Source organism: Salvelinus fontinalis, chromosome 2, assembly GCF_029448725.1.
Source record: "Salvelinus fontinalis isolate EN_2023a chromosome 2, ASM2944872v1, whole genome shotgun sequence".
In the NCBI taxonomy this organism is placed as follows: domain Eukaryota; kingdom Metazoa; phylum Chordata; class Actinopteri; order Salmoniformes; family Salmonidae; genus Salvelinus; species Salvelinus fontinalis.
Genome location: NC_074666.1, coordinates 48,472,584 through 48,499,375, shown reverse-complemented (window position 1 = coordinate 48,499,375; position 26,792 = coordinate 48,472,584). Strand labels below are relative to the sequence as shown.

At 43.5% G+C, this 26,792-nt stretch overlaps 1 protein-coding gene across 2 annotated transcripts in view; it reads left to right on the top strand.

The window, feature by feature from the left end:
* Positions 1-26,792, top strand: part of LOC129820088 (transmembrane protein 132E-like) — a 359,840-nt gene that overhangs the window by 286,455 nt on the left and 46,593 nt on the right. For both annotated transcript variants that reach the window (XM_055876942.1, XM_055876932.1), the window contains exon 3: positions 8,959-9,099. In XM_055876942.1, coding sequence (XP_055732917.1) covers positions 8,959-9,099 — 141 coding nt within the window. The remainder of the gene's footprint in view (positions 1-8,958; positions 9,100-26,792) is intronic.

Genomic DNA, 26,792 nt, shown 5'->3' with positions numbered 1-26,792 from the left:
TGTCACCCCTGTCAATGTTTTTTTTTCAGAGACGTCATGCCCATAGGGGGCACAGAGGCACGTGCCCTTCAGATTTGTCCTGTTTAAAAAAATATCACTGTTTGTTGTTTCTCTGTAATACTACGAGCCACCTAGCAATTTTATGAAATTGGCTTTAGCTAGCCCAGATAGGTTTCCAATCTCGCAACTTCATAATTACCTACCAAGAAGCCATTTCAGGCTATCAATCAAGTTAGAGTAGCTTGTCTAACTATCTTAGCTGGCATGCCTGCTGGCAAGGTTGGTAGACTACAAAGCAAGCAATTACTAAATGTACTGAATAATACTTACATTCCTTTCAGTATTTTACCCAGATCTTAGCAGAGATGCAGAGAAGTATTTTGTTTCTTTAAAAAAAAAAACTCAGGAGGATAAAGACAGCTCAAGAGGTATGCTTAAACATATTTTTTACATATAGATTTAAGTATAATGATTATGGCATACTTTGTGTCCCCTTAGAGTTTTGGGGTGGAACACTGACACTGTGTGTGTGTGTGTGTGTGTGTGTGTGTGTGTGTGTGTGTGTGTGTGTGTGTGTGTGTGTGTGTGTGTGTGTGTGTGTGTTGGAGTGGAATAACCTCTTGAAATGCAATCCAAGTCATTCCGCAGCCCTCACCTAATGCACCAGGCCTTGAGTGATTTTGCTGAGTTTTACTATCCCGCATTGTTTTTATTAGCTATTGCACACGCTTGAAGTTTTACAGTTTGATGGCCAGTGATCGTTATCATTATCAGGGTCAGTTACAATACCGATCAACTGCGCTGCCTCCACGTTACGCTTCATTTGGCTTAGTTGCTCCCACTTTACAAACCATCCTCCATCGTTTTCAAAAATTAAGTTATATGGGAGGTGTGTAACCTAGATCCCATATTGACTTTGAAACCCAGAGCCCAGCGCATTTTGCTTTGATTGTAGATGGAGACCTCATTTGAGGCAGTCTGGATGTGTTGATTTTGATTTAAAAAAAGGCCATCCTGGGCAACGACTGTCCAAATTCACTATGGGCAAGTAATCGCTGGCCAGGGGAACCAACCAACCAATATGCACACAGATATATCTCCCTACGCTGTTGCTCTCCTCCTCCAACTCCAAGAGTGGTGAACCGGATAGCGCTGCCTCCTAATCAGCGTTCAACTCAAGGCGCAGTCATTTGGATCAGAAAGGGAGGGAGGGGAAGAAAGGGAGCAGATGGAGGGAGCTGAAGCAGAGCGATTTAACAGCAGCCTAGGGAAATAGATTAAGGCGAGGTTGCAGTGAGGACAGGTCGGAGTATATTAAACAGTGGCACATTTCCATCTGGAGTTAAGGCGGAGGTCACGGGGAGTAATGGTAACATGCCATTTGGAAGCATGTTGCAGTGCTACTGGTTAGCTTTATTTCCTTTCAATGTTTTTTCTATCTTTGTTTTTTGGGGAGAGATGCTTAATGACTTAGGTGATGTTGATTTTTTTTTTTACACATTTATCGAGACATTGCCCAAACTGAGTATCATTTGTTGATAAATCACCTGGCTGTGTGGGTCTGAAGCACCTGCCTGAAGTCTAGAAATGGGAAAAAGATTAACACAGTCCAGATAGGGTATATGGCAAACTAGCAATTGTCCTTTTGAATCCAGCTTGAAATCGCAGCATATCTTATCATGTGAGGATCACATTTTGCATTTAATAACACCAAAACCCCACCCAATATAACTTTAACACCTTCCCCACCCAGTATGTCCCTCATAGCCCCACTTCGGCATCCCCCTTTCTCCCAGTGAGCAGAGGGCCACCTGGTGGCTTCTTTGTGATATGGCACTTCCACAACACCCATATAGTAGAACTATGAGTCTGAGAGTCTGTGTTGCAGGACAGTAAAGGAGGAGGTTGCGCCAGTGAGTAGCTGTCTTCTCCATTTACTGTCTATAAGGTAGACGGCTCTCCATTTCACTGGGGAGATTTGAAAATGCAATTATCTTTATAGGTGCTGGTCAATACAGGCCATGACTGCTACATGATGGTTTATCAGGGCACCCGGCGTAGTAGGTTAGTGAGACGAATTACCTATATCTACAGGGCCCCTGATTAGACAGACAAGCCCCCAGCAATATCTAGTAAAAGTTTAATTGAACAGCTATGTGTTGGAAGTGATTTATTGAAGAGGATAGACAGTGAGTGAGGAAGGAGCACGGGGTGCGAGGGGGTGAAGGAGGAAGGGAATCGTGCATGGGAGTAGAAAGGGGAGGTATGGTTGACAGAACAGTGTGAACATAATGAGAGCTGGTGCGTGAGAGAAAAGGATGAAAAGAGGGATCCTTTGGAGAACAGAACTGGCCCACTCACAGCAGCAACAACAGCATGAAGCATCACTGTTTAGAAGCTCTGGGTTTGTGTTGGGAAGCCGTGTGCTCGCCGATCCCCATTGTTATCATCTTGTGTAATCGTTCAATCAATTGGTGGGAGTTGTTTTTCTCTTTTACTTTTCATTTTTGTACCCGACGCTTTCAAAAACAAGCTGACCCAAATCGAGGGATTGTCCCTTTTGTCCTCTTGTTTCCTTACTCTGTCAGTCCATCCCAGGTCTCCTGTATTTCCTCTGCCTTTCAATGGGCACTGGATATAATCGGATATTTCGTTGATCTTTAGAAGTGCTCAAAATGACATTTATCTCGTCATCAAATTAATATGGCGCTGATGTTTATTTTCTGTTGGCAAGAGGGGTCGAGAGATGAGACGCCGCATCAAGACGGATGGAGAAGCTCTCTGAACCGCATAACAATAATAGAATTCTCCCCAGCACTTAATCTCACACTGCTTCCGGTGTAATCGTCAAGGCTCCCCTGCCCTGAAAATCATTGTACCTTGTCAAGTGTATCGGTATTCAGATTCCTCACAGAGAGTAACCGAGTATCCAATCACAATGTGACAACTTGCTTTTGTTCTGGCAGCATTCATATATGTGCAAACCTCTCTCTCTCTCTCTCTCTCTCTCTCTGATGTGATCTCTGAAAATGTCAGCAACTTGGTTTCAGAGAAGCCCTGATTTTCTTGTTCTCTTCGTCTGTTGGCAGCGCTCAGTTCCACTCGCCTTATCAAATAAATTGGAGAGCGGCTTTTCCCCGATTGCCTCCACAGAAAGGTTCTGGCTCACCCGAGGGTCTTCTGCTCATGGCTTCGGCTGATGGGAAAACTACTTAGAATAATTGTTTTCCAGGAGGACGGATTCCCAGCCACCGTTGTCCCTACCACCGTCATGCAGTGCCTGTGTGTGTGTGTGTGTATCTGTGGTTTGTGTGTGTGTGTGTGCATAAGTGTTTGTGTGTGCAGATAGCTGCATGCATCAGTGCCGTCAGGGTGTGTGTTTGTGTGCCTGAGTGTGTGCACCTGCATGTCTGTGGTTTGTGTGTGCGTGCAGATGGCTGCATTTGCATCAATGCCATCAGGGCACAGATAATGGAGTCTCCACTTGAGGGAAACACATCAGCCCACCTCACTACTTAAAGATAAGACAGGAGCCGTAACCTGCTCTCTCAACCCCTCCTCCCTCCCAGGCAGCCTCTGTTTTGGGTACTGTAATTGCATGTAAGTAGTTAAGGAGCCATATTTGAAACAGCTTTTTAAACTCTTGTTGTGATTGTAATGAGGCAGCTCTACATCTTCTCTGTTTTGGTTTTCTACACTTTTTCTCGTTGCCTATTTGGTCTGTGTAAAGCTGATCAAATGAAGTCCATGTTTTTATCAGCTCAAATAATCAAGATAACTTAAGTTGTTTTGCATTTTGAGATTGGTAGTTGGATAGTTACGAGTACAAACATGATCGTCATTCTTCGGGTTACCCTTTCCTGCTTTTGTCAAAACTGTTTTTCTCAGATTAATACACTTTACGCACGCTCATGTGGAGCCCTATCAGATCGACAGTTATACGCTCCTATACTCTGCATCTTCGAAGAGCCCCAAGAAAACTATTACACGTGCCTTTGGTCCTTTTCTCCTCCGATGATTTGTCAGATTAGTGTAAATCCTGACTGTCGGGTCATCCCTCGCTGTCCACGTCCCTTATCGTCTTTTGTTTTAGCGAGAGATTACTGAAGATGCTGATAATTCCTGACCCATGGCGGCTGCCCCTTCACATGGCCTAGGCTGGCCACTCGGTTTACCATCAGACGAGCATCAGCAGTGTGACAAGTGCATCCAATCTTTTTGGGGTGCCAGGCATCTCTTTGCAAAGCGAACATCTGTCCTGATGGCTGCCCGCTGCCAATTATGGCAGAATGTCCACATGGCTAGAGAGGGAGGTTGACACAGCCTCGTATTGATGTTCCTCTCATATTCCCACAATAATGAGCAGGAGGCATGTGCTGCTCCCCCGAGGCGATGCAAAGCTAAGGTCTCTCTCTTGCTCGCTCTATCTCTTTAGTCAACTTTGGGCCTGATGAGACTTTACTTTTGATATAATGTACAGGTATGAGGGATATCAGAAAGGACTATGGTCAACATTGTATTTTATGCCGAACAGTGAGTCTCAAGGTCTGGCATACACAATATCTGAGATCGCAATTCAATAAATAACTACTCATGAACCACTTGTGGACCTTCAATGAACCCCTGTTGAATGGTGCCTTTGTGTAAAAGATTATTTAATAGTCTCTTGTGCTATTTTCTACAGCAGTCAACTGCAGCGCACCTTGTAAACATAATCCATGGTTGTTGTGGCAGTTTTGAAATAATAGCTCTGTCAGTGCAATTCATGGCTTATGTGGAGTGGCACCGGAATATGTTTGAGCCTCACATTACATCAAACTCGGACTCCCGAGTGGCGCAGCGGTCTAAGGCACTGCATCTCAGTGCAAGAGGCATCACTACAGTCCCTGGTTTGAATCCAGGCTGTATCGCATCCTGCCGTGATTGGGAGTCCCAGAGGGCGGCGCACAATTGGCCCAGCATCGTCCGGGTTTGGCTGGGGAAGGCCGTCATTGTAAATAAGAATTTGTTCTTATTAACTGACTTGCCTAGTGAAGTAACATTTTTAAAAAGCTGCAAATTCAAGGGTGCAAAATCCTGGAAACATATAATAAGGTTTCGCAAGCTTCCTTAAACATGTCACGCCGAGCTGTTATGTCACGGATTGAATCACATCACACGAAACAGGCACTGCATTAAGCACAGGGCCAAGGACATGCATACATTGATAGCCAAATAATATATTGTCATTGAATGGGAATTTGTTTGACTGCAGAACTCCCAAGTGGAGAAGTTGTATCAGGTAAACGAATGGAGCTTCAGTCGACAGATGAGTGGAAAAAGGCTTTGCTGACCAAATGTGGTTGTTGAAGAGGCCCTGTTTTTGCAGTAGAGCAAAAGGGAGTGCAGATTATGCCTTTGAGACATTCTAGTGCTGACATTTTAGTTCCTTTTTATTCACTTTTTTGCCTGCATTTGCTTTTCGAGGTCTGCCGAGGGTACCGACATGAAAGCCCAACGTTGGCCTCCCAACGGTGGCAAATCACTTTATCTGTGAGCTGTTGTCACCGCCAACATGGTCAAATGTTTGTTTTTATCACTCCTCACCGCAACATGCTACCTCTAGCAACTGCCAAAAAACTGATGTGCAATCTGTGAGTGGTTTCTAAACAAAGGATTTGCTGTGGATGCTGGATAATTTCACACACAGGAGAGTTGTGTCTGGGAGAGCCTGAAAACGGGGAAGAAAAGTGAGGGAAGAGGCGGATATGGCTGGATTGGGCATTAGACTTGAACCTAAAGAACAATCAACAGTGTTTCTATTAATATTTTAGTTTCCAGTGAATATTTTAGTTTCTGTCTTGTTTACCGGGAGGTGGTCTGCTCATCATAGCTTGGTACTGAAGGTGACACTTGGAGCTGGGCTAGCTCTTTAGAGCCGTCTTCTTTCATCTGAACCAAACCAATCCAACTCTGTTTGTGGGTTTACTGTTTGGAAAGGGCACACTCCAGGTGTGCACCGTTCCTCCACACAGATTCACTCTCTAGGGAAAGATGCGTGCGATAACTGCATACAGAGATTCAAATCTTGCCTTGCACCTTCAGAGATTTACCATTTGAAAATGAAGGTGTTTTTTCAGAGGGCGGGCAGCAGCGTAGAGCGGGAGATAAGAGTAAACCTAGGCCTCATTGAAAAACAGGGAGCTGCAGCCTCTCTTGGTCATGGTCCAGTCATCAGGTGAGTGCAGAGGGAGCAGGCAGTTCAAAGGCAAAGGGAGGGAGTGCAGAGGGAGCAGGCAGTTCAAAGGCAAAGGGAGGGAGTGCAGAGGGAGCAGGCAGTTCAAAGGCAAAGGGAGGGAGTGCAGAGGGAGCAGGAAGTTCAAAGGGAGGGAGCGTTTGAAACCAGTTGGGGGTTAAGCCGGCAGAAAGATTCACCCCCTCAATGAATTTGCTGTCACCCTTTTTAAGTGTTTGGTCAGCTTTGGGGTGGCAGGTAGCCTAGTGGTTAGAGCGTTGGGCCAGTAACTGAAAGGTTCCTAGATCGAATCACCGAGCTGACAAGGAAACAATCTGTCGTTCTACCCCTGAACAAGGGGCCGTCCCTGTAAATAAGAATTTGTTCTTAACAGACTTACCTAGTTAAATACAATCAAATGTATATATGATTACAAGAGCCTGAAGAAATATGGTCAGAATTCCGATGTATAGGTCGCAGAACAACCTGCCAGGCATACTGCTGACTCTCATCCTCCCCAAGTTGCACAATGGGAAGGAGTTTGCTGTTTTGACATGCCTTAACTGTACGCATCATCATGTTATGTTAATTAGTAACCATCAAACCTCTGCAAAACACACAATTTGGTTCCCAGCTGTGTCTGCCACCGCACTGCAACAAAGATATGAGTCAATTCTGTATCCGATGTGAACATTGCCAGTTGCAGGTTTTTGATTTGCGATCCCCTCTGATATCTCCTTGGTTCGAACATTCTAAATTTCCCAGCATGCCCCTCTTAAGAACATATCCCTGCCAGCCAGGTTTTCTTCCTTCTCTTTTCCTCTGGCTCTTCAGCTGCAAGGCTCTGTACTGACTGTCAAACCTCAAAGCTGTTTACTTGGAGCGATCGACAAGATAGATATTGGAGTGCTCGAGATGATTGTTGAGATTGCTGTTCATGATCCAGAGGCAAGGAGTGCCTGTCACTCAATATAGTTGCTTTTCGTTGCATAGAGCCATCATTGGATTGTTGTGTTTGAAGGTGTTAACCACACTCTTTGACAATCTGAGAAATGTATTCGAGACTAGATGGATGAAGAGCTATGCACCAATCCACGTTAGCTAAACGTGCTAAACAAGATGATTCTCCATAGGTGACATACAACAGCTAATTAATACACATTGAGGGTTAAAGAGAAGTCATTTCTTAAATGCTCTTTCAGAGCATGTGTTTGCACTCAAAACGTTTTAGCTATATGGCCTTGAAGGATTAGGAGCATTTAGAGCTAACCTCTCTTGTTTAGCAGTCATCCACTTCAGCGCAGTGCTTAATAGAAGTTGCCATGGCAGACGGCAACTGTGTGGAATGAATAAATAATAGTAGTGTCTTAGCCGAAGTAGTTCACACAGGCTCCTCCATTTTCCTCTATCAGGGCTACAAAGCTGGCGAGAGTATTACAGAATCAGTGCTTATTACTAGTCACAGCTGAACCTTTCTAAATTTGCTACGCTCACTCATTACTCGGCTTTGTGCGAGTGCTAGGGCAAGCTCAATTCACATTCCTCATACCCTCTCATTTATATGGGGGAATTAATCAGAGTCACTGAAATGGATCATAGTCCTAAAAACCCTTGTGCAGTACAATATTCAAGCTCTCTCAAAAGATTATGGAACCAAAGAATATGGAGTGGATGTTTATAATTTTCCTGATGCTTAATATACAGTTGGCTGGATGAGAAATACTCTCGAGTGCAATAGCCTTTGTCTTTAGATAAGATGTATCACCACATTGTTCATATACATCAGCGGTCACCAACCTTTTCGGAGTCGAAGTCACTTTCGGAGTCAAAAAGCAAGCGGAGATCTACCGCTCAGATTATTGTTTTTAACATGATTTAAAAAATCTAAGCCTATGCAACATTAACCTAATAAAAATAGTTCTGCAGGAATTATGTTTGTGCAGTAAGCCTAACCTGATGGTGAAACTTGAGTCGCACCGGGGTTTTTATGCCTAATGCACAAATTCATGTTGTTCCTATGAACAGAGAAGGTGAAATATTCCTCTATAAAGAAATAGACACGACAAGCTGCTAATAATAAAAATTCATGCCTACTGATACATTCATTGTAGCTGCCGTGCTGGTTGAGCGTGAGTGGAAGTAGGGAGAAGCACGTTTTATGTTTTGCAAAAGTGTTGAATAAAAACAGTGTTGACAGTGCTGAATAAAAACATGAACTCGCTCTTTACTGTATTCTTTGACAATCTCTCTCTGGTTATGGTTTTAAAAGTTATGAAATCTCATGTAGGCTATTATCAAACTTTGCTGTGGGGTTGTGGAAGCTGTAGGCTCAGTGATTTAAGCTATCCGATTGGCCAGTGCAGTAGGCACACTTGATTTAGCTTGATTCAGCTCCCTTCAGACAAATGAAATGGTTCAAAATGGGAAAACTTTGCCTACCCGGTATGCAGGGCTTCTGAATCAAGTGCATCTACCTCCAACAGCACAAGGAGCGCAAGGCTTTATCGTTGACTATTCTACAGAAATGTTTAGTGATTGACTAGGAATGCCGCAATCGACCGGTTGGTGACCACTGATCTACATTAACTTTCAATGATTGATCTTCTGAAATTGCATTTGCCCCAATGTAATACAGTGCACATGATGGAACTCTAATATAAAAACAAACCAACAACCTCTGACCTCGCAGAAAAATCATGAACTGTTCATGAAGTTGATGTATTCCTTTTATCTGTCGATTACAGGGTCAAGGCAAAGAAAGGGGTGAATCTTCTACAAACCAAGTCAAAGAATGCCCAGTGGACTGTGGACTGGGAGGTGCAGTCCGGGGCAAAGCATTCCATCACCACCATCAACGTGAACAAGAACAAAGGAGTACAAGCCGGGTAAGTCAACAGCCTTAGGACTAAACACAAACCATCTAACTTAAACATCACAGAGTCAGTGAGGTGGTCGTGCCCAGCACACTGGTAAAAACTTTAAGATGGTTTGTTCTTTGAAAGACGATACGAGACATCTTCAAAACATCCTATTTACAATAGACCTATTTGCAATTTACTGTAGATATGGATCCAGTTTAGGGTAGCTGTCCAAAAGATCTTTGGATATGCTTTGTTAAATAAATTGCTTAAAATAAGCCATAAAAAATATATTTAGATAAGGTATGATACGCATAAAAGATATGCTTACACCAATGATTTCAACATTCTTCCCTGCTTGGCAGAAAGCTGATTGGGGGACCACTACATTAAACTGTAGTTTTCAAATGCATGCTTTTTACAGCTTGATTATCAACTTCAGTGATGGATCCATTTTATGTGTAGACAAAACCAATAGAAAAATGCCAAAATGATATGTACAGTTTAACTTTTATATGTTGCTGCATTACAGTGCCATGGAGATGGGATTCTGTCATTGCCAAAAATGGCAGCAATATCATTGCCCGTCACTGGGCAAAGGTACCCATGATTATATCAAATTTTATTTGTCACATGCGCCGAATACAACCTTACTGTGAAATGCTTACTTACAAGCCCTTAACCAACAATGCAGTTTTAAGAAAATAGAGTTAAGAAAATATTTACTAAATGATCTAAAGTAGAAAAAAAGGCTATAGGGGGTACCGGTATCGAGTCAATGTGCGGGGGTACAGGTTAGTCGAGGTCATTTGTACATGTAGGTAGGGGTAAAGTGACTATGCATAGATAATAAACAGCGAGTAGCAGCAGTGTAAAAACAAAGGGGGGGATCAATGCAAATAGTCTGGGTGGCCATTTCATTAATTGTTCAGCAGCCTTATGGCTTGGGGTAGAAGCTGTTAACTTGTTTGGGATAGGGAGCAGCATTTTCACTTTTGGATGAATAGCATGCCCAGAGTGAACTGCCTCCTACTCAGTCCCAGATGCTAATATATGCATATTATTAGTAGTATTGGATAAAAAACACTCTGAAGTTTCTAAAACTGTTTGAATGATGTCTGTGAGTATAACAGAACTCATATGGCAGGCAAAAACCTGAGAAGAAATCCAAACAGGAAGTGGGAAATATGAGGTTTGTAGTTTTTGAACTCACCCCTATCGAATACACAGTGGGAAATGGGTTATTTTTCACTTCCTAAGGCTTCCACTAGATGTCAACCATCTTTAGAACGTGGTTTCAGGCTTCTCATGTGAAGTGGGGCCGGATGGGAGCTGTTTTACTAAGGGGTCTGCCTACAGCCTCGTTCTCAGTCATGCGCTTTCACTTGAGAGGTTGGTCTCGTTCCAGGGCAAATCTACAGACAATGGAATTCTCCGGTTGGAACAGTATTGAACTTTTATGATAAAAATATCCTAAAGATTGATTCTATACTTAGTTGGACAAGTTTCTTCGACCTGTAATATAACTTTTTGAACGTTTCGTCCGAATGGACCAGATCGCGCTTTTGGATTGTTTACCAAACGCCCTAACAAAAGAAGCTATTGGACATAAATGGACATGATGGACATTATCGAACAAAACAGGCATTTATTGTGGAACTGCGATTCCTGGGAGTGCATTCTGATGAAGATCATCAAAGGTAAGTGAATATTTATACATGAATAATATGAATAATGTTGACTACCCAACATGGTGGAGATTTCTCTGGCTGGTTTGGGCTCTGAGCGCCGTTCTCAGATTATGCTTTTTCCTTAAAGTTTTTTTGAAATCTGACACAGCGGTTGCATTAAGGAGAAGTGTATCTAAAGTTTCATGTATAATAGCTGTATTTTCATCAACATTTATTATGGGTATTTCTGTGAATTCATGTGGCTCTCTGCAATATCACTGCATGTTTTGGAACTACTGAATCTAACACGTCAATGTAAACTACGATTTTTGGATATAAATATGAACTTTACCGAGCAAAACATACATGTATTGTGTAACATGAAGTCCTATGAGTGTCATCTGATAAAGATCATCAAAGGTTAGTGATTCATTTTATCTCTATTTGTGCTTTTTGTGACTCCTCTCTTTGGCGGGAAAAATGGCTGGGTTTATCTGTGACTTGGTGGTGACCTAACATAATCGTTTGTGGAGCTTTCGCTGTAAAGCATTTTTGAAATCAGACAATTAACGAGAATTGTATCTTTAAAATGCTGCCTAATACTTGTATGTTTGAGAAATTTATGAGATTCCTGTTGTTTTGTATTTGGCGCCCTGCAATTTTATTGGCTGTTGGCGAGGGGTTCCGCTAGCGGAACGGGGTTCAGTCCTAGACAGGTTAAGGAGCCTTTTGGACCTAGACTTGGTGCTCCGTTACCGCTTGCCATGCAGTGGCAGAGGGAATCGTTTATGACTTGGGTGACTGGAGTCTGACAATTTTTTTGGCCTTCCTATGGCACCGCCTAATATATAGGTCCTGGATGGCAGGAAGCTTGGCCAAAGTGATGAACTACCCTCTGTAGCGCCTTACGAGCAGTTGGCATACCAGGCGGTGATGCAACCGGTCACGATGCTCTTGATGGTGCAGCTCTAGAGCTTTTTGAGGATCTGGGTAACCATGCCAAATCTTTTCAGTCCCCTGAGGCGGAAAAATCATTGGTGTGCCCTCCTCGCGACTTTCTTGGTGTTTAGACAATGATAGTGTTGTGTCTGGACTATCATTAAATGTGATGACTGTTATCAAATCAATTCTCTTTATGTAATTATTATTACGTGATTAAACTAATCATGTAAACTTTAATTAACTAGGAAGTCGGGGCACCACTGGAAAATGTTTGTGGAGTCTCTATTTCCTGAATCGACTCTTCAGAAATTGTCATATCTTATCGATTAGTCTTCTATTAATGTATTGTTATTACCTTATCAGTTCTCATTACTGAACGTCGCAAACCCTTGGATATCTGCACAAACCCTAGCCTAAATGATGAATCGGCAATATACAAATTGGCTTAATTATTTATTTACTAACTAAATAATCACAGAAATACATAACAAACAAACAGTAGATATTGGTTACTAACACAATGCATTGATAAGTCCCTAGTGGGCTAAACCGGTATGACTGCTTGCTAGACAATTTAAAGGGGTGGAACCAGAAAAGAGCGGGAGAGACAAAATGGATTGACAACACACAGTTGATAATTACTGTTGATGTCGGAAGTTTAGATACACTTAGGTCATTAAAACTCGTTTTTCAACCACTCCACAAATGTCTTGTTAACAAACTATAGTTTTGGCAAGTCGGTTAGGACATCTACTTTGTGCATGACACAAGTAATTTTTCCAACAATTGTTTACAGACAGATTATTTCACCTATAATTCACTGTATTACAATTCCAGTGGGTCAGAAGTTTAAATACACTAAGTTGACTGTGCCTTTAAACAGCTTGGAATTAGGTCATTATGTAATTATGTCATGGCTTTAGAAGCTTCTGATAGGCTAATTGATATAATTCGAGTCATTTGGAGATGTATCTGTGGATGTTTTTCAAGGTCTACCTTCAAACTCAGTGCCTCTTTGCTTGATATCATGGGAAAATCAAAAGAAATCAGCCAAGACCTCAGAAAATAAATTGTAGACCTTCACAAGTCTGGTTTATCCTTGGGAGCAATTTCCAAACACCTGAAGTTTCCACGTTCATCTGTACAAACAATAGTAGGCAAGTATTAACACCATGGGACCACGCAGCTGCCATACCGCTCAGGAAGGAGACACGTTCTGTCTCCTAGAGATGAACGTACTTTGGTGCGAAAAGTGCAAATCAATCCCAGAACAACAGCAAAGAACCTTGTGATTCTTTGCTGGAGGAAACGGGTACAAAATTATCGATATCCACAGTAAAACGAGTCCTATATCAACATAACCTGAAAAGCCGCTCAGCAAGGAAGAAGCCACTGCTCCAAAACCGCCATAAAAAAGCCAGACTACGGTTTGCAACTACACATGGGGACAAAGATTGTACTTTTTGAAGAAATGTCCTATGGTCTGATGAAACAAAAATAGAACTGTTTGGCCATAATCACCATCGTTATGTTTGGAGTGAAAGGGGGACGCTTGCAAGCCGAAGAACACCATCCCAACCGTGAAGCACAGGTGTGGCAGCTTCATGTTGTGGGGGTGATTTGCTGCAGGAGGGACTGGTGCACTTCACAAAATAGATGGCATCATGAGGATGGAAAATTATGTAGATATATTGAAGCATCACCTCAAGACATCAGTCTGGAAGTTAAAGCTTGGTCGCAAATGGGTCTTCCAAGTGGACAATGACCCCAAGCATACTTCCATAATTGTGGTTTAAGGAGAACAAAGTCAAGGTATTGGAGTGGCCATCACAAAGCCCTGACCTCAATCCTATAGAAAGTTTGTGGGCAGAACTGAAAAGCGTGTGCGAGCAAGGAGGCCTACAAACCTGACACAGTTACTCCAGCTCTGTCAAGAGTCAAGTCCAAAATTCACCCAACTTATTGTGGGAAGCTTGTGGAAGGCTACCCGAAACGTTTGACCCAAGTTAAACAATTTAAAGGCAATGCTACCAAATACTAATTGAGTGTATGTAAACTTCTGACCCACTGGGAATGTGATGAAAAAATAAAAGCTGAAATAAATCATTCTCTCTACTAATATTCTGACATTTCACATTCTGAAAATGAAATGGTGATCCTAACTGACCTCAAACAGGGCATTTTTACTCTGATTAAATGTCAGGAATTGTGAAAAAACTGAGTTTACATACACCTTAGCCAAATACATTTAAACTTCATATGTACATTCATTGAAATGCTAATCCTTTGCACATGAATGGCCGCTCATTCGAGAATAAATGCAATGTATATATTTAGGCCCATATGTCGTTGTTGTCTTCTCTGTGAGAATCGCCGGCCCATCTGCTGGAGAGTCAGTTCAACAGAGTCTCTGGTCAACTTCCCCAGAGGTCATAATGTCTTTCGTAGTTGTTGCTTTCTCAGCGGCTCTGGATAGTGTCTGTTGTAATGGATACGTCAGGTGTACAGATGGTTGTTGCATAGAATAGATGCTTCCGTGGTTGTCGGTATTCTCGTACTACCCTTTTGTAATTTCCAGCTGCAGACTGACTAGTAATTATACGTCTAGGATTTGCTCTTGTTCTGTAGTGATCGATTAGTCTCAGAGTTTAACCATTTCCAGCTGTGTAGCCAAAACTACAGCTGTATGGTCTCCGTGACCTATAGAGTTGTAGTTCTTAACCATTTCAACATGTAGTGTCAGCTCCATATTTTCTGGTCTAATGGCCTATAGAATTGTAGCCATTCCAACATGGGGACTCCGTCCCGGCGTTCTCTGACTTCATGTACATTTTGTAGGACGTGGTTTTACACACTTCTGAGAAAAGGGCAGTCCATGATGCCAACCTAATGTTTATGCTCACGTGGGCGTGGACATTGATTTGGTTAACTACATATGAAAACCCATATTTTCTCATTTAGAAGGTTAACATCACATTACATCTTTTCACAAATAGTTCCATGTTTAATCACGTACGTCTCACATATTTAGATGTGAACCCCATAATTAAGAAGTGTACACAGCCAAAGACACATGAATGAATGTTTCCTGTCTTTCATGAGATCACCAAATGAAACACGCTCATCATGATTGTCCCTTAACCTGTCTAGGATCAGCGTGGCGCTAGCGGCACACCCCCCCCCCCCCACTGAAAAACCAGTGCCGCGAAATTCAAAAAAAATATTTTTTTAAAATATTTAACTTTCACACATTAAAGTCCAATACAGCTAATGAAAGACACAGATCTTATGAATCCAGTCAACATTTCCGATTTTTAAAATGTTTTACAGGGAAGACACAATATGTAAAGATGTACATCTATTACCTAAAAACACATTAGCATAATCCACCATCTTTTATTTGTCCACCAACACCAGTAGCCATCACCAATTCGGCTAAACTAAGATATTTATAGCCCCTAACCAACAAAAAAACTCATTAGATGACAGTCTGATAACATATTTATGGTATGGGATAGGTTTTGTTAGAAAAAAGTGCATATTTCAGGTATATGGCATAGTTTACAATTGCACCCACCATCACAAATGGACTAGAATAATTACAATGAGCAACGTGTTTACCTAACTACTAATCATCAAACATTTCGTAAAAATACACAGCATACACGAATCGAAAGACACAGATCCTGTGAATACAGACAATATTTCAGATTTTCTAAGTGTCTTACAGCGAAAACACAATAAATCGTTATATTAGCTTAGCACATAGCAATTAGCAGCCCAGCATTGATTCTAGCCAAAGTGAGCGATAAAAGTCAACATCGCCAAAAGATATTAATTTTTTCACTAACCTTCTCAGAATTCTTCCGATGACACTCCTGTAACATCACATTACAACATGCATATACAGTTTGATCGAAAATGTTTATATTTAGCCACCAAAATCATGGTTAGACAATGTGAAATGTAGACAAGCTGGTAAAGAAAACGTCCTTGCGCCACTTAGACAGTGATCTACTCTTATACATAAATACTCATAAACGTGACTAAAAAATATAGGGTGGACAGGGATTGATAGACAATTTAATTCTTAATACAATTGCGTTATTACATTTTTTAATTTATCCTTACTTTTCAATACAGTTTGCGCCAAGCGAAGCTACGTCAAAAAACATGGCGTCCTAAGCCACTAAAATGTTTCGACAGAAACACGATTTATCATAATAAAAATGTCCTACCTTGAGCTGTTCTTCCATCAGTATCTTGGGCAAAGGATCCTTTCTTGGGAGAAATCGTCTTTTGGTGGAAAGCTGTCCTCTTGCCATGTGGAAATGTCAACTACGTTCGGGATGAACTGAAAAGCGTTCCCAACTTTTCACATCGTTGCAAAAATAAATGTCCCAAAATCGCACTAAACGGATATAAATTGCTATAAAACGCTTTAAATTAACTACTTTGTGATGTTTGTAACTCCTATAACGAGTGAAAAGATGACCGGAGAAATATAACAGGCTAAACTAACGCTTGGAACAGGAGAGGGTCGGTGTCTTCCACGCGCGTTACGCAGCAAGAAAAGACTTGCTAGCTAAAGGTTTTTTTCATTTGTAGGGCCTGTGAACGAGCAATCGAGCCCGTTGGAATCGTCATCACGTAAAGGCATCCAGGGGAAGACGTAAGAAGTGTCCGTATAGTCATAGCAACGACAGTGCCCGTTTAAATGACTTCAGAAAAGTGGCCAACGTTTCTCAAATCTGACTCCATGTCAGGGAAATTGCTGTAGAATGGGCTCTGTTCCACTTAGAGACAAAATTTCAACTCCTATAGAAACTATAGACTGTTTTCTATCCAATAATAATAATAATATGCATATTGTACGATCAAGGATTTTGTGGGAAGCCGTTTAAAAAATTAGCCACATTAGCATAAATAGTCTAAACAGCGCCCCCATCCCCAACAGGTTAAGTGTCCAAGGACCACACCCACATTCTCAAAAATAGAAATATTGTTTAATTTTACAAACTTTTGATGTCCAAGTGTCTCTATGTGTTCCACAGTTTACATTCCAAACTCGAACAATAAAACAGCCGATTTCCCGCTCTCCCCCTCCAAGAGAGAGAGAGAGATAGCACGCTGCAGAGCAGACCCACTGTAACCTGATCCTTCAGATCATCACAGGAGAGTTATGACAATAGTTTGTTGGTGATGTGGACCCCAAGGAACTTGAATCTCTCGACCCGCTCCACTACAGCCCTGTCGATGTGAATGGGGGTGTGTCCGGCACTCCTTTTCCTGTAGTCCACGATCATCTCCTTTGTCTTACTCATGTTGACAGATAGTTTGTTGTCCTGGCACCACACTGCCAGGTCTCTGACCTCCTCCCTATTGGCTGTCTCATTGTTGTCGGTGATCAGGCCTACCACCATTGTGTCGTCAGCAAACTTAATGATTGTGTTGGATTCGTGCTTTGCCACACAGTCGTGGGTGAATAGGGAGTACAGGAGGGGACTAAGCACACACCCCTGAGGGGCCCCCGTGTTGAGGATCAGCGTGGCAGATGTGGTGTTGCCTTCCCTTACCACCTGGGGACAACCCGTCAGGATGTCCAGGATCCAGTTGCAGAGGGAGGTGTTTAGTCCCATGGTCCTTAGCTTAGTGATGAGCTTTGTGGGCACTATGGTGTTGAACGCTGAGCTGTAATCAATTAACAGCATTCTCACGTAGGTGTTCCTTTTGTCCAGGTGTGCAAGAGCAGTGTGGAGTGTGATTGAGATTGCGTCATCTGTGGATCTGTTGGGGTGGTATGTGAATTGGAGTGTGTCTAGGGTTTCTGGGATGATGGTGTTGAGCCATGACCAGCCTTTCAAAGCGTTTAATTTGTCACTAATGTGTTTTGATTACATTTTAGAGCCAGGTAGCAGTCTCTGAGGATAAATAGTAGGCAATTTCCTATTTTCATTTGATTTGGCCTTCTAGCTGTTAAAAGTAAATAAAAACGATAGAATCAGGCCCACTTTATCAAGCTAAGTGCAATAACATTAATGCTGGGACCTGTTGGAAAGCACATTTAACTGTAATATAGTTCTGTCTTTTTGTGCCGACATTGGTATATATGTAAGATAATGGACCATGCTGGGCTGCTTTATAAATTTGCCCACAAAAGTAGTATGAGTAAATCCATGCAAAAGATGGTCCCAGTTATATTACCACATTAAGCCTAATAGGTTTAAAGCCTTCATTTGACATGGTTTGGCATAACATCTAGGCCAATAATTGATCATATTGTCATCTTCAATCATAAAGCGTGATCAATCTTCTGGGCGAAGGCGGCGCTTCGGAGCGTTTAGCATTTCCTGATAGAGGAAAACATTACTTTCTTCCACAGCCTGGATACATGTTCGTTATACAAGGAACTAAGAATAGTGACTGCTTTTAATGTCGACCATGTGATGCTCTCTGTTAAGGATGCCGTTGTTGTTATGACAGCATGCAGTCATTATGTGTTCGTCATAAGTGTAATGAAAATAATATCTAACATGTTAATGTAAAAGAAACATGTGAGGACCTGGTGGTTAATTGTTTAAACATAACATATAGTATTTAACTCCTTTTTGGGGGTAGTCACAAAACTACCTTCATACTTCCCCACTTTTTAATTTATTTATCCGGTACCGGTTACCTTCGGACGAGTGACATTTGTGAGGGTCGTAGAGCAAAAGGGAGAACTTCATCGTGTTCGTGAGAATCTCCCCTTTTCACATTGGGGTCCTATTAGTTTGTAGCCTAAATAGTTTGGATGCTACCAGACAGAAGTTGGCACATCGACGGTATCGACTTCAGACGAGTCTCCTGACACTTGTGGCTTTCTTTGCCACGTTTCATCGCAGATGCAGAAGTACTTGGTGTATTGAGACGGATCCAAGGCAAAATATCTCTAGCTTAAACTGAAAGATTTTGATGGGGATTTTTTGTTATGTAACTAAGATTGACGCACAAATGTGTCAATTGACTCTAGGAGGTTAACACCACATTCATAAACATGTACTTCATGGACTTCTGATAGGTGCACACACTCGGGGAATCGAACCAGGGTCTGTAGTGATGCCTCTAGCACTGAGATGCAATGCCTGGTTTGATTCCAGGCTGTATCACAACCGGCCGTGATTGGGAGCCCCATAGGGCGGCGCACATTTGACCCAGCGTTGTCCGGTTTAGGGTTTGGCTGGAGTAGGCTGTCATTGTAAGTAAGAATTTGTTCTTAACTGACTTCCCTAGTTAAATAAGAATAAATAAATACCAGTATCTCACTTGTCTTTTTTACAAAGATCGTTACGCATCCTACCACTGAGTATAAATAATGTTTCAACACTTGTGTTTGGTTGATCTGCAAGTCATCACAAAATAGTCTGAAGGGGACAATGTTGGCTCTTTTGAATGTGGTGACACCTTTGATCCAATTAACAATCTTTGTTGTTTGGCCTTATTTTGCCCCCCAAAGTTTCTCTTTGGATTGCTGCTTAATCATCCCTGAAGTTATTCTAAGCACAGTCCCATTTACACTGTACACTGACATTGGCCGGCAACTTGTGTTTCCTCCGGAGATCGCAACCACCACCCTAAGAGCTGACATGGTGCTCTGGTCCCATTCGCTCAAGAAGGTCTTCATCATTGAGCTCACAGTACCCTGGGAGGACTCAGTAGATGAGGCTTATGAGCGGAAACATCTGCGCTATGCCGATCTAGCTGCCGAAGCACGGCATCATGGCTGGAACACAGAAGTCCGACCAGTGGAGGTGGGCTGCAGAGGTTTTGTGGCGACATCTACAACCAGACTGCTTAGAGACCTGGGAATTAAGGGCCAGAGCCAGCGTTCGGCAATCAAAGCTGTATCAGAGGCAGCAGAAGGCAGCAGTCAATGGCTCTGGATGAAGAGGAAAGACCCCAGCTGGGCCCCGAAGTGAGAGGGCCAGGAGGTATGCGGTCAACAATGCTTGACTCAGGGAGGAAGACGCCCCTGCCATGCATAGTCCCATGGGATGTTGGCTATCAACAACAACGCAACTCGTATGACTAATTGGGAATGGGACGCAAGCGTAGGATTGATCACCCTGTCGCTGGCCGCCTTTGGGGAGGGTGTATAGTGTGAAAGGCCGAAACACCCTAGGAACCAAAGGTACACTACTGACAATGCGCTCCCCAAATTTCACCAGTCTCACTGTTCATGAACTCTTGGAAGTGCTTGCACAAAGGATAGTAACATCTCATCCTGTGTTCTTGGAATCTGAATATCTGGACTAGTCCAGTGACTGCTGAGAAAGATCAGCTGACAGCAGGGGAAAGTCCTTGTGGCGGCACGGAGAGACGGCTGACAGGAGGGAATAGACCCCACTGGGACAGTCATGGGGTAGCTTCCCATTTCTGTAGTTTCCCATACTTCGCAGTATGTTGGAAACACCCGCTTTTAGCTGCAGGAAGTCAACATACGAGAATTCCCCTAGAGTCTGCGAGAGCGGGGGCGGAAGATGACTCATTGGCTGACAACATGGTAATGACTGGACCGAAAACGACTACGAGTAATGAGAGCACAGCACAAGAGAACACCACAGCAACTGTCACAAGTTCCGCTGCAACAGCGGGCCACAAACAGATGCAGGTATGTGTCTGTGGTTGGAGGAAAGTTACATCACACCATGGGTTGAGGATCCACCAGGGGAAGAAGGGGTGTTTGGGTAAAGAGAGACAGAGGCCTCTTTCTGCGAAAGCGATCAAATCAGTCGAATGAAGCACAGCAACTGGACGCAAACCATAGTTTGCAGTGCATCAGTACCACTGTCATGGAGGATGTAAACTCAAGCACCGAAGTAACAACTGAGGTGGAACCAACAACAGGAGTGGAACTCACCCAGCCTCCCAGACCTGCAGTCGAGAGGAGACTACCAGGGCACAGACCGTATGTGAAGTGGCCTGGCGCCAGTGACAAGAAGTTGTGGGAAGCAGTGAATACTGACCTTACCTTGACCCTCGAGAAACTTCGAGGCACAGTGGAGAAGAAGTTGGAGAGGATGGGGGACATCATCTATGAGTACGGGGCAGAAAGCTTTGGAGTGCAAGAGGCAAAAGGCGGGAGAAAGGTTCCAACCCCACCAGTTTCCAGGAGGCAATAAGAAATCAAGCGCCTCGTTCAAGAAAGGAGACCGCTTAAGAAACAGTGGAAGAAGGCCTCGGAAGTGGAAAAGGAGGGCATAGAGGCACTTCAGGCTGACATTAAAACCCGGTTGGCATCCCTCCGTAGAGCAGAGAACCTACGGAAACGCAGAAGGAAGAAAGAACAAACTAGAACTCGATTCTATAAAGATCCCTTCAAGTTCCTTAAAAGTCTCTTCACGAAGGAAAAAAGTGGAGCTCTAAAAACAACAAAGAAAGACCTAAAGGAGCACCTGATAACAACAAACTTTGACTCAAAGCGACATGAACATCTGGCCATCCCATCAGATATCCCACCCATTGAACCCCCGGAACATCATATTGAGACCAGCCCTCCGACATGGAAAGAGGTGGAAAACACAGTTCGACGGGCAAGAACAGCATCAGCCCCGGGGCCAAATGGAGTCCCGTACAAAGTGTATAAGAACGCACCAGACGTCCTGAGGGTCCTCTGGAGGCTTATGAGAACAGCTTGGCAGAAGAAGATAATACCCAAAGTGTGGCGTAGGGCAGGCGGGGTCCTGATCCCTAAGGAGAAGGATGCAGTGAACATCAGCCAATTCCGCCCAATCTCCTTACTGAATGTCGAGGGTAAAATCTTCTTTAGGGTCATTGCCCAGAGGATGTCCGAGTACCTGCAAAGGAATGCGTACGTCGATACATCTGTACAGAAGGCAGGAATATCAGGGTTCTCTGGCTGCTTGGAACACTCCAGCATGATCTGGCACCAGATCCAAATGGCCAAGGTGGAGAAAAGGGACCTCCACGTAGTCTTCCTCGACCTCGCCAATGCATTTGGCTCTGTGCCCCATGAACTCCTGTGGTCTGCCTTCAGATTTTTCCACATACCGGACACCATCACAACGCTGGTGAAGTCGTACTATAAGGATCTGCAGTTCTGATTCACCACCTCAGAGTTCACCACCTCATGGCAGTGCCTGAATGTAGGTATAATGGCGGGATGTACCATTTCTCCGTTGGCATTCATAATGGAAATGGAGGTTATCTTCAGATCCTCAAAATGGGTTGCTGGTGGACAGCGAGTCGACTCTGGTTTCCGCCTCCCTCCACTCAGAGCCTACATGGACGACATTACAACATTGACCACCACTGTCCAATGCACCAGGAGACTGCTCAGAAAACTTGAGGAGAACATCAGCTGGGCCCGTATGAAGATTAAACCATCCAAGTCACGCAGCATCTCGATTGTGAAGGGAGTACTCTCTGACCTGAAATTCTTCATCGGAGATGACCAAATCCCAACAGTGTCTGAGCAGCCGGTAAAAAGCCTTGGAATGTGGTATGATGCAAGCCTGAAGGACAAAGACCAGGTGCAACAGCTGCGCAAAGACATCAGTAGTAGCCTACAGTCCATCGACAACACCCAGCTACCTGGAAAGTTAAAGGCCTGGTGTCTGCAGTTTGGTCTCCTACCCCGGGTGTTGTGGCCCCTAGCAGTGTATGAGGTTCCAATCTCAACAGTGGAGAAGATGGAAAGAGGAGTCACAGGCTACTTAAAGAAGTGGCTTGGAGTTCCACGATGCCTTACCACCATAGGCCTCTATGGAGATGGTGTCCTCAAACTGCCCCTCACCAGTCTAACAGAGGAATTCAAGTGTGCAAAAACCAGTCTCCAGATGACACTGAATGAATCTCGAGACCCAGTGGTGAGCAACAACGCGCCGACCTTGGCAACTGGGCACAAATGGAGGCCAGGAAAAGCAGTCCAGGAGGCAACAGCAGCCCTCAGACATGCTGACATTGTGGGTCATGTTCAGCAAGGGAGAGGAGGCCTTGGGCTAACAAGCCGTGCTGCTTGGAGTAAGGCCACTGCACCAGAGCGGCGGAAGATGGTAGTGCAGGAAGTACGCCATCAGGAGGAGGCTGCAAGGTGGGCCAAGGCAGTCTCTCTTGCCAAACAGGGACAGTGGACTCGATGGGACAGTGTGGAGAAGAGGAAGATCAGCTGGAAGGATCTGTGGGCCATGGAAGCGAGGCGGTTGAGCTTTTCCATCAGAGCAACATATGACGTCCTTCCAACACCAGTTAATCTTCACCAATGGTATGGTGAAGATCCGGACTGTGCCCTCTGTTCCATGCCAGCCAACCTCAGGCACATTCTCACAGGGTGTAAAACAAGCCTCACCCAAGGACGCTACACTTGGCGTCACAACCAAGTCCTTAAAAACCTTGCGTCCGCCCTGGAGGACAAGCGAGCTGCCACCAACTCCCTACCACCCCCAGCAGCATCACACCCCTTACGGACGACCTTTGTCCGCGAAGGGGCTAAACCACCGAAGAGCGGCTCTATACCATTAGAGCGAGACCAGCTGTGCTTGGCCCGCGACTGGAAAATGCTAGCTGACATTGGCCGGCAACTTGTGTTTCCTCCGGAGATCGCAACCACCACCCTAAGAGCTGACATGGTGCTCTGGTCACATTCGCTCAAGAAGGTCTTCATCATTGAGCTCACAGTACCCTGGGAGGACTTAGTAGATGAGGCTTATGAGCGGAAACATCTGCGCTATGCCGATCTAGCTGCCGAAGCACGGCATCATGGCTGGAACACAGAAGTCCAACCAGTGGAGGTGGGCTGCAGAGGTTTTGTGGCGACATCTACAACCAGACTGCGTAGAGACCTGGGAATTAAGGGTGAAGAGGAAAGACCCCAGCTGGGCCCCGAAGTGAGAGGGCCAGGAGGTATGCGGTCAACAATGCTTGACTCAGGGAGGAAGACGCCCCTGCCATGCATAGTCCCATGGGATGTTGGCTATCAACAACAACGCAACTCCTATGACTAATTGGGAATGGCACGCAAGCGTAGGATTGATCACCCTGTCGCTGGCCGCCTTTGGGGAGGGTGTATAGTGTGAAAGGCCGAAACACCCTAGGAACCAAAGGTACACTACTGACGATGCGCTCCCCAAATTTCACCAGTCTCACTGTTCATGAACTCTTGGAAGTGCTTGCACAAAGGATAGTAACATCTCATCCTGTGTTCTTGGAATCTTTGTTGTTTGGCCTTATTTTGCCCCCCAAAGTTTCTCTTTGGATTGCTGCTTAATCATCCCTGAAGTTATTCTAAGCACAGTCCCATTTACACTTAGCCCCAGCACACCACTGCTTAATGCTTTATTGTTGTCTGGATCCTCCCTTACCTCTTGTTATGCATTGTACTAGGCTATCGATTTTTGCAAATGGCTTCCTAATTATAGCAGTATTCATTTTGTAAATGCAGTGTCCTACCATATCCCCGTGGGGACGAAAGGAAAATCAGATTTGATGGAAATTGATTCTCGGTTAACACATTGAATAATTCAATTTTAAACAAAGGGTAAAGCAATCAACAGGGTCGAGTTGGCATGCTCTCACGGATGTTGCTCTTGACTTATAATTGCCACTATTGATTCAAAGGAACAATTGTGGAGAGGCATTCTCTCAGACTAATCAAACACAAATCAAATCAAATGTTATTTGTCACATGCGCCGAATACAACAGATGTAGACCTTACAGTGAAATGCTTACTTTCAAGCCCTTAACCAACAATGCAGTTTTAAGAAAATACAAAGTAAAAGTAAGAGATAAAAATAACAAATAATAAAAGAGCAGCAGTAAATAACAGTAGCGGGGTTATTTACAGGTGGTACCGGTATATAGTCGATGTGCGGGGCCACCGGTGGCGAGGTAATTTGAGGTGATATGTACATGCAGGTAGGGTTATTAGAGTGACTATGCATAGAAAATAACAGAGGGTAGCAGCAGCTTATTAGAGGCGGGGGGGGGATCAATGTAAACAGTCTGGGTAGCCATTTGATTAGATGTTCAGGAGTCTTATGGCTTGGGGTTAGAAGCTGTTTAGATGCCTCTTGGACCTAGCCCTGCGGCCTTGTGAATGTTGACCTGTTTAACTTCTCTAGAATAGGGGACAGCATTTTCACATTTGGATGAAAAGCATACCCAAATTCAACTGCCAGCTACTCATCCCCAGAAGATACGATATGCATATTATTAGTATATTTGGATAGAAAACACTCTGAAGTTTCTAAAACTGTTTGAATCATGTCTGTGAGTATAACATAACTTATTTAGCAGGCGAAACCCTGAGGACAAACCATTCAGATGTTCTTTTTTTGAGGTCACTCTCTTTTCAATGGAAACCAGATTTCTAAGCGATCTTCTTGCAGTTCCTACCGCTTCCACTGGATGTCAACAGTCTTTAGAAATTGGTTGAGGTTTTTTCCTTTGTGTAATGAAGAAGTACGGCCATCTTGAACGAGGGTCACTGGAAGTGTCCAGTCAGTTAGAGGCTCGTGACCAGAATGCTAGCTACAGTTTGTTTTAATCCTGTATTGAACACAGATCATCCCGTCTTCAATTTTATCGATTATTTATGTTAAAAAATACCTAAAGTTGTATTACAAAAGTAGTTTGAAATGTTTTGGCAAAGTTTACAGGTAACTTTTGAGATATTTTGTAGTCACGTTTCACAAGTTGGAACCGGTGTTTCTCTGGATCAAACGCACCAAATAAATGGACATTTTGGATATATATCGACGGAATTAATCGAACAAAATGACCATTTGTGATGTTTATGGGACATATTGGAGTGCCAACAACAGAAGCTCGTCAAAGTAAGGCATGAATTATATTTTTATTTCTGCGTTTTGTGTTGCGCCTGCAGGGTTGAAATATGCTTTTCTCTCTTTGTTTACTCTGTTGCTATCCTCAGATAACAGCATCGTTTGCTTTCGCCGAAAAGCCTATTTGAATTCTGACATGTTGGCTGGATTCACAACCAGTGTAGCTCTAATTTGGTATCATTAATGTGTGATTTAATGAAAGTTTGTTTTTTAGAGTAATTTATTTGAATTTGGCGCTCTGCATTTTTTACTGGCTTTTGGCCAAGTGGGACGTTAGCGTCCCACATATCCCAGAGAAGTTAAAAGTCTTACTCACACAGTCATCCGGAACAGCTGATGCTCTTATGCATGTTCCAGTGTACTTGCCTCAAAGTGAACATATAAGTTATTTAGCTCGTCTGGTAGGCTTGTGTCACTGGGCAGCTCTCGGCTGTGCTTCCCTTTGTAGTCTTTAATAGTTTGCAAGCCCTGCCACATCTGACAAGCATCAGAGCCGGTGTAGTACGGTTCGGTCTTTGTCCTGTATTGACACTTTGCCTGTTTGATGGTTTGTCGGAGGGCATAGCGGGATTTCTTATACACTTCCGGGTTAGAGTCCCGCTCCTTGATAGCAGCAGCTTTACCCTTTAGTTCAGTGTGAATGTTGCCTGTAATCCATGGATTCTGATTGGAATATGTACGTACAGTCACTGTGGTGACCACGTCATCGATGCACTTATTGATGAAGCCAATGACTGATGTGGTATACTCATCAATGCCATCAAAAGAATCCCGAAACATATTCCAGTCTGTGTTAGCAAAATATTCCTGTAGTTTAGCATCTGCTTCATCTGACCACTTTTTTTATAGACCGAGTCACTGGTGCTTCCTGCTTTAATTTTAGCTTGTAAGCAGGAATCAGGAGGATAGAATTATGGTCAGATTTGCCAAATGTTGGATGAGCTTTGTATGCTTCACTATGTGTGGAGTAAAGGTGGTCTAGAGTTTTTTTCCCCTCTGGTTGCACATTTAACACGCTGGTAGAAATTAGGTAAAACTGATTTAAGTTTACCTGCATTAAAGTCCCTGGCCACTAGGAGCGCCGCCTCTGGATGAGCGTTTTCCTGTTTGCTTATGGCCCTATGCAGCTCATTGAGTGCGGTTTTAGTGCCAGCATCAGTCTGTGGTGGTATGTAAACAGCTACAAAAAATACAGATGAAAACTCTCTAGGTAGATAGTGTGGTCTACATCTTATCAAGAGATACTTAGGCGATCAAAACCTCGTG